This window comes from Polistes canadensis, unplaced genomic scaffold (assembly GCF_001313835.1).
Source record: "Polistes canadensis isolate GaletaPanama2010 unplaced genomic scaffold, ASM131383v1 scaffold_17, whole genome shotgun sequence".
NCBI lineage: Eukaryota > Metazoa > Arthropoda > Insecta > Hymenoptera > Vespidae > Polistes > Polistes canadensis.
The window spans coordinates 885061-894270 of NW_014569564.1; the positions used below are offsets into that span (position 1 = coordinate 885061).

Here is a 9210-nt window from a genome sequence, read left to right on the forward strand (position 1 = left end):
ATTATGTGTCAATCCCTAGATATTATATTAGCGATTAATATAGAAATATTATTCTGTTTCCCCTTAGAACGAGCACTATATACATGCGAAAACATGTAAATATGAGAAGGTATTTAGCAATTTACAATTTTTATTTGATATATTTTTCTTAGAGAATTTCTATGTTTTTAATTGATATCATTTATATAGAATAAATAAATTACAAAAACTTGAAGGATTATTTTTAATAAAAACTTATTCAAATTGCTAAATATCCAGAGCCAAAGGTGGTTGTGGTTAGTGTAAGAACTTACCTTAAGTTTATAAGAATTAACCTCTTAATATATATATATATATAGATATCTTTTTTAATTACCTACGAGTTTAACTCGGAGGATTTCTATACAAAAATAAAATAAAATAATTAACTATATTTTTAAATTCGTATAAATCATTTATATAGAAATAATTTGTTCACCTAATTAGAGTTCATTGAACATTGCAACGTAAAATAAATAAATAAACACCATATAAATATTTTATACAGTTACAATGTAATCAAATAATGAATATAAACAAATTTTTTTTTCTTTAAAATCATTAAGTCATTTAATCTGAAATATTGCCTTTTTATTATATGAAAGGCAAAATTTGGAATGTGAAATGAAATAAGTTCAATGGTTTTTATATAAATGTTTGTGTGATTGTTTGTAAATGCCACAACCTATACACCTTTGACCTTTATATAATTAAATTATATGAAAAAAAACTCACCCAGATTTAGGATCTCCTTCTGCATTTTGTTGCATTGCCATTTCAGGTATCTCAGTAACTTTCTGTTGTTGAAGTCCCGAAGGTCCAGCTTCATCACAGGCTAATGAAACGTTTACAAATGTTGTTGGTTCAATAACTCTGCTATTGTTCGGATCTTCTTCATTTTCTTCTTTAACAGGTAGGCCTTAAATATAAACACAATGTTCGCATTTAGACAACTAAATCCATTCGTGCAAAAATATTATTTGGACTTCAAAACAAATAGATAACATTGATTAAAAAATAAATAATAATAAAATTACCTTCATCTCCATCACATTCATCTTCCGAATTTTCTTCTTCTTCGCTACTCTCTTCCTCTTCTTCTTGTTGATTACTCGTGTTAGTTTGACTTTGTGTGATTTGTTCGTGCGTAGATTGAGTACTTGTACCAGGCATTTCTTGCACAGATTGTACAGAACTAACGCTTGTGTCCATAGGAACTGAGGTTATTTGTTGTTGATTGGTCGAGGACATTATCATGGGGATACTCAGATTTATGTTGTCCATCATACCCATACCTATATTGTTTTGATGCTCGCTTACTTGCTGCATCATACTTCCATCTAATCTGTTACCACCGTTTGGATCTGATTTCATTATGTTCTGTGTAATCAAAAGAAAGAAAACATATTTTAGTCATTAATTTCGTTTGCGAACATATCACTATATAAATAATATTTACAATTCTAATTTAATAAAAAATGATTTTCTGTATTGTATTCTTGTGAACACACTATATAGAATGAACTATAAGATGGACAACAAAAGAAGAAAAAAATATTATTTAAAGAATTCTCACTTATAGGAGACAACTATGAAAATGTATTTTTTATCCACTGCTTATAACAGTAGTCAAGGGAACCATACAAAAGAATATCCAAAAAACAAAAAAATATCTATACTTTCTAATGCTCGATCGATAACTTACTTTATTGTATTTTTTTAATCTTTCATAGAAATTAGAAAATTGTTTATAACATTCAATATCGCAACAAGTAAATATCACGTACCTGATTGAGAACATTTGTAGCATAATTTGGTTTGTCTTCCAAACCATCTTCTCCCAACCATTCTAAGAATTTCTTTTGTGAACTAGCAGACGTATTCCAAAAGTCATAAATAAATTCTACTTTATACACGCAGTCATTACATATTTTCTTAGGTAACTTGTCTTCTCTATCAACCTGTAAATAAAAAAAAGAAAAAATTGTTGAACTCAAAAACACTTTTAATATACATAGTGTATATAGTTTGCTTCTGACCGATTAACATATTTGTAATATGAGTGTACAAAATGCTTATGAACAATCGATTTTGACCACAGTAAACACTTCCACTTTGAGCATTTCGAGTATGTTTACGTAGTGACTAAATCAAAATCGGATCATTTCTCTGAAGAAATTAAAACATTGGATTAGAAATGAGAAATAAAAAACCATTAGTTCCTATTTATACAAAAATGAGCATATTTTTAAAGTAAGGAGTGTGCATCTGATTCAACAAAATGTCGAAAACATTCGCACGATCAATGTCCTCCATTTCTCAATTTTGCCAATGTAAATATTTCATGGAATAATTATTCTCTACGTTTATATTAAGAAACGAATTATTAATTTTACAATACGCGCGAATCATATAATAAAAATGTTAGAAACGTATCATGAATAATTAGAAAACAAGAAAAAAAAATGCGCGGTAAAAATGTATCAAGGAATTTGTGGCGTCGTGAAGAAAAGAAAGATGAAGATATATATGTACATATATATACATACACAAGTATGAGTCGGATAAAGATAGATAGCTAGATAAAAAGAGAGAGATAGAGAGAAATGAAAGGACGTATCCACAGCATAACAGCATTGTCGTTGTTGGATCGCCTTAATTTCGCTTAAAGGCATTTGAGGCGCGTTTCGTGTCTGAAATGTGTTTGCATCTGGTAGAAATATACCGGGAGTCCAAAAAGTTAGGACATTGATTATAAGAGCGTTGAAGCGGTAAGGCCGCGAAAAAGGCAACACCAAGATGGCGATTTCTTTGTGGAGGGAGGGTTTACGTATGTGATGACTATGGCGCAGTTAGCTTACCTTGACCGGTAGGCAGGCGGTTATCTTGAGATAAATTTGTCTTGTATCACCCTCGCCCTCAAAAATCGGCACAGTAACACGTTCCTTCACGAGACAGAGTCGACACAAGTCGAGATAGTTGAGGGAAGACATTTTCCCATGTAAAACGCCAGCTCGAGACTCAAAAGCCGCGCCCGTAGACGCGAACACTTTCTTTCAACCGAAGCCGAAGAAGACCTTACAGCGTCGTTCGTATACGCGTCTCGTTTCCTCCCTTCTACGTTTCGTTAATGCTCGGTACTTTCCGTAATACTTCGACTCCCTTCGGTACTCTTCGTTCGCATTCGTTACCCCGACGACGTTCGTTTATCGATCAGAACTGCTTTGTGATTCGTTACTCAAGCCAACCGCCTTTATACACGAGGCTTTCCAAAACGACGTGTAATGTTCCTTTTTCCTCTCGTCCTACTTTTGACCAATAGCGTCGCTTATCTGAGCATTAGTTTTACGCGCTTTTTTTTAAATTTATTTTTCAATTGTTACTTGTTTTTTTTATCTTATAAAATTTTTCTTTCTATTCTGCTAATGTATTCTATATTGCGTTTAACAATTAAACGATGTTATATTACAAATTATTTATCGTATAATACAAATTATAAAATTACAATAATTAAAACGTATTTAAGTACAAAAGTAAAAGTAACAAAATATACTGAAATATCGTTGCAATTGTAATACTAATGTAAGGAAGAAAAAAAAAACGAAGAAACTAGCACATATCCATTTCGATTCCATCGATCGAACAGGTGTTTCAGAGGTTGTCCGAGTTACCGCTGTATATTAAGTTTTCATGCCCTATTACTCCCACTACGAGAATATGTACGATCGAATAACGTCTGTCAGCAACGATTTTGTCAAAGCTTCAGCATGATAAATCGTCTTTCCCTCAAAGCATCGTAGAGGTATAAGAATTTATTGGTATTTAAAATAAAAAATCTAATTACCAATAAAAACGAATATATAAAATATTATTAAAATGATTTTATATAATATTTAATAAAATAATAAAGATACGACGCGCCACGTCATTGATGCACAAATAAGTGTCTCAGGATCTCATAAGGTTAAGTACGGTACTGCGCGTATAATGATTCAACAATGGCTGCACGGAATCGTGGGAGGAGGATAAACATAGTACCGTCACGTTTCTTTGTCATTGCGGCTCAGCAAGTAACCTCTCTCGATGCTGTTAAAGATATCAATGACCTGTCCTGCCCTTTCCAACTTGCCTCAACCTTGTTTTCGCATTCATAATACTCGTATTCATATACTGTATATATGTATACAAAAATCAAATGCGAAAAATCCGATAAATTTTGGCTGACTTGTATCTTTTGGATTTATTTCTGTTTGGGTCACGTAAAGCACAACTGCATTTTTTTAGATTAGAAAAAACTGCTTTATTGTGGCAGAGCACATGTATTTACGTATAATATATATACGTGTATACACATATACAATTTTATATTCGTATTTTATATGTATGTGTATACACACATACATACATATATATAATATGTATATATATACCAGCATATAATTAGGAAGTCCATAGTAATTTACAAAGTACGATCCACTTAAAACGTCAGTACACGTGGCGGTGTGTGCAGGCAGATTTTTGGAACCTATTTCGAATCGCACGAACGCGTTTTTAGCCTTTATCTCCTTTCCCGTTTTATTTTTCTTTATATTATTTCTTTTGCCTAATAATTCAGTTGTTCAACTCGATGTCTTTACACAATTTATTTTATTTATTTATGTACGTATTAATATGTGTATGTATGTATGTATATGTACGTTTGTATGTATGTATTTATATGTATTCATGTATTTACGTTTCCCTTTTTTTTCTCTTTCTTTTTATTACGAATATTCGGCGTTGATGCATTATCATTGTCTTATGATTTTGTGAAACATCGTGTTTTTTTTAAATAAAAATTACATGAAAGTGAGGGATATGTGGTTTCCTATCAGATTTTGTTTACATCGAAATCGCTCATTAAGGCGCGTAAGCTGAAAGGATTAGATTTCTTTTTTAAAATTCTCTTCTTTGTTATCATTTGTCTCGTTCGTTCGTATATCCAGTAAAATTTGTTACTATTCTTCTTTATCTTACAGATAATTATACGGATAATATTATAAATACGTAATATATGTGTGTTTGTGTGTGTGTGTGTGTATGTGTGTAAGTTTTCTTTTTACAAGTCTCGTTTTTCGAAATATAATTTATGTATATATGTAAATTATCGACTTCCTTTTCTTTCTTTCTATCTTTTTTCTTTCGCAATTGTCGGGGAGAGGAAACTGAACGAGATGAATTTTACTATTTCTAGCGTTGTAATGAAAAATGTTGCATGGTTTTTTTTTTATACAAACTATCCATCTATCATTCATTTGATCGAAATAAGTACCGTTAATAATTCTTAATAAGTCTTAATTATATCTGAACATATTTTTTTTAAATACAAGGTCTGGAAGATCAAATATGGTTTTTCTGTCTCTTTTTGTTCTTTTTTTTCCTCATTTTCTTTTCCTTTCTTCACCCTTCTTTTTTTATTTACAAAAATCGTAAAATAAATAATTTGTCGCAACAGCGAACAATGTAAGTATTATATGTAAGTATTTTTATATATATATATAAATATATAAGGAGAGAGAATAATATTAGATAATAAATGAAAAAGCATACATAATTTGTAAGGAAGCATAATAGATTGTATTGGCAAAAATTGTAGTGATACGATCACCATGAAGATATTGTTAATCTTATTATTATCATCGTGAACTAATGGTTGTCCCTTTGCACGAATTTTTTTTAACATTTGGTCTTGAACACCCTCTCCCTTCCTTCAACATTTCTCACATTCTCATCCTATGAACGAATTAATTAAGATTACAATAGGGTTTGCATGCTTTTCTTTCAAATGATCGTGACGAATACGTAATTAACGAATTTGTTATTTTTTTTCTTTCTTTTGCTCGTTTTTTCTTTTTTACTCAATTATATTCGTTTCACTTATAAAATTTCATAACTAGTAATTTTCTTAAAGACTACTTATGCTATAACACTAATAGCAACATTGCGCGAATAAATGTGTCTTGATTATTCATGGATTCCTTTTTTTTGTTTTGTTTTTTTCCTTTGTTGATTAATTTTACACACTCTTCAACAGTTTTAACGTAAATTTACAGCAATCATAAGTATTACCGTATTACTGCGTGTGTATATATATATATATATATATAGTTAGTATACTATACATATATATATATGTGTATGAATTAATGCAAACAGTGCTTCTTGTATTTTGTATCTCTTCTCTTTCTCATTTTTCTCTTCTCTTACTTTCTTTCTTTATGGTGTTCGTTATTTGCTAATGTAAGATTCAAAATTGCGTGAAAACTTTTTATTTTCACATTGCTAAATATTGAATTTATATCATTATCGTTATTTAATTTATATACATGCGTTTACGTTTTTGTGCATTAAGAAAAATGTGTGGTTGATTTAAAGAAATTTTGACGGAGAGTCTATGAAAGATTCAATCAATGATTACTTTGTTTTTTTTTTGTTTTTTTTTTAGTTCACGTTATCGCGATATGGTAATCGAGAAAGGAACATTATCTTACAGCGAGACGAAAAGCATAATAGAAACTAGACAATTTTGAAATGCAAATATTATTAACAATTTTTTTTCTTTCTTTTCTTTTTTTTAAAGTGCACATAATATTTTCATTTAAAAGTTAAAATTTTCTTTTTCGATGAATTATTTCAATTGTAAAAAGGAAATATTCATGATTATTACAATAACTTATTTTTTTACGATTGCATTAATAATATACATATGTTATGTAAAATTGTTGAATTGAATTACATAAACTGCACCCAAAGAAAAAATTTTTATATATCAAACGATAGGAAATTTTGAATCGCTCTAATCATTAATTGTTTAATTATAACATACGATGTTAACAAAATATCTTATTTTCATATTTTTTAGACAAACAATTCGACCTTTTTCTTTCTTATAAGAATTCCATTTTTACACAAATTTATTTAATAAAACTTGCGAAGTGACTCATTAAATATTCTCAAAATTACGTTGACGACGTACTCAGATTCTTTGAACATTTCTTCTTTTTTTTTTTTGGTATTTTTTTGTTTGTTTTTTCGTTTTTTTGTTTTTTATATAAGAGATATTATATTAGAGATAAAATGCGATCTTTTTGCGTCTCGAGTAAGCGGTCATCTATGATTTTAACATTAAAGTTTAATTGTTATTACTAAAAAAAAGAAATTTGAAGAGTGAGCTTTACGTTTACATTAACATATATATGTATATATATATATATATATATAGAGTTATATATATGCATATACATACATGTATAAGTCATAGAATTCTAAATATATCGGCATATTTTATTGTACATATCTTATTTCTGTATCTTTGAATTATCCAAAACGCTTATTTACAAGTTTCAAACTAGATTCGAAATTTTAACTTCCATTCCTGTGTATCTTAATAATATATTACAACATTATATTACAATCGATAGGTAGCGTCTTACGAAGAGCATATTTTATGTATTCACCCTGGTTGTAAGATTATTTTTAATAGATTTGTTATTCTCTTTTTTCTCTCCCACTCTCTGTCTCTCTCTTTCATCTCATACGTGATATTTCATCATGGTCGTTTCATAATATTGCGATAGATAAAAAATCATTTTTTTTTCTTTTTCTTATAACTACCCTGATACACTGAAACATAGTAAATTTCGTTTTATAAATACTAAACGTGTAACGTTCTATTTTATCAGAACTGATAATTCGAATCCTATCTATAATGAGAATGTGCGTACGTTAATTGTTGTAAAAAATAATGAACAAATTAATTTTATGTAAACTGTAATCAATATAAGAAATATATTACATATATTTATATATATTGTTACTGTGTTGTTGTTGTTGTTTTGAAGTAACAAGACTTTACATAGGAATCATTACGTAACGCAATAATTGATTATTTTGATCGATTTGATTGATATATATTTGTAATATTAGAATATCGAAATTTTTCACAGGAATAATATCATTTTTTAAGTTTGTAAAACGGTGTAATTAATCAGCTCGTTAATTAATCAATCAATCAATTAATCAATCTCTCCTAATAATTGTTCATCATTGTCACATGACTTGTTTTTTGTTAACATAGTGCAGGAAAAATTCGGATTAATTTGTCGCGAGATTCGTTTGTATGTATAGATGTATTTTTTTGTATGTGTATGTATGTATGTATGCATGTAAGAAGTTCGTATCAATGGGAGATATAGATTTTGATTGATATATTTAACTTTAGGTTAGCTATACGTTTCGAATGAACGTCCGAAATGAAATAAATCGGTAACAATGATTAATCGGATGATTAACTATAAATTCGCATAATCGTGAAATTCTTTATCTTCTTTTTCTTCTTACTATCTACGGGTTCTTTTTTGTACTTGCCCGCACTAATAATATAATCATTTAGGAGAAATTTAATCATCGTTCACATGTTCTTTTTTTTGTTTTGACATTTAAGCAGGCACATCATTTATAAATTGAACGTGATTTTGTTTCTAAAGAAATTCTTTACGTATAAGCCGATTACGCGGCCTTTTTTCTATTTTAAATATTAAGCGAAGAGATAAGATTTGACTTATTAGCGTTAAATAACGATTTCTGTGTAGCAATCGTTCTTTCTTTCTTTCTTTATTTCTTCCTTTTTTTCGCGCGTTCTATATTTTTTATTTTTTATAATTTTTTTTCTTCATTGTTTTCATTATTATTCTGGATTCGGATTTTAAAACGCATTTCGGAATCTTATTTTAAAATATTGTGTATTATCGATCGATTAATATTCATCTTAAATGGTTTTTAAAAAGAAGGCATTTGGTGCTACCAATAATAGAGAGATATTTCCGGGAAAACGGGTTCCAGGGTAGACAATTTTCGATGGTCGTTCTATTATTATTATTATTATTACTATTATTAGTATTAGTGTATATTAGTATTATTATTATTATAGTTATTATTATTTTCTTTTTCTTTTCTTCTTCTTTTGCACATGGCATCGTTTTTATAAGCGAAATATCGTACTACAAAGAAAAATTATTCACCGTATATTTTATGCGAACCTTATTATTTTCTTGTATATTTGTCACAGCTAACTATTAAAAATAAATAAATAAATAAATACTGAAAAAAATATGTACACACACATATAAATAAATAAATACACACATCAATACG

At 28.8% G+C, this 9210-nt stretch overlaps 1 protein-coding gene across 1 annotated transcript in view; it reads right to left on the bottom strand.

Moving 5' to 3' along the window:
• Positions 1 to 3276, bottom strand: part of LOC106793677 (zinc finger protein 850-like) — a 47553-nt gene extending 44277 nt beyond the window's left edge. The window contains 4 exon segments of the mRNA XM_014760818.1: positions 754 to 937; positions 1056 to 1398; positions 1806 to 1979; positions 2880 to 3276. Of these exon segments, the coding sequence (XP_014616304.1) occupies positions 754 to 937; positions 1056 to 1398; positions 1806 to 1979; positions 2880 to 3011 (833 nt within the window). The 5' untranslated portion in view covers positions 3012 to 3276.
• Between the last annotated feature and the right edge of the window lie 5934 nt (positions 3277 to 9210).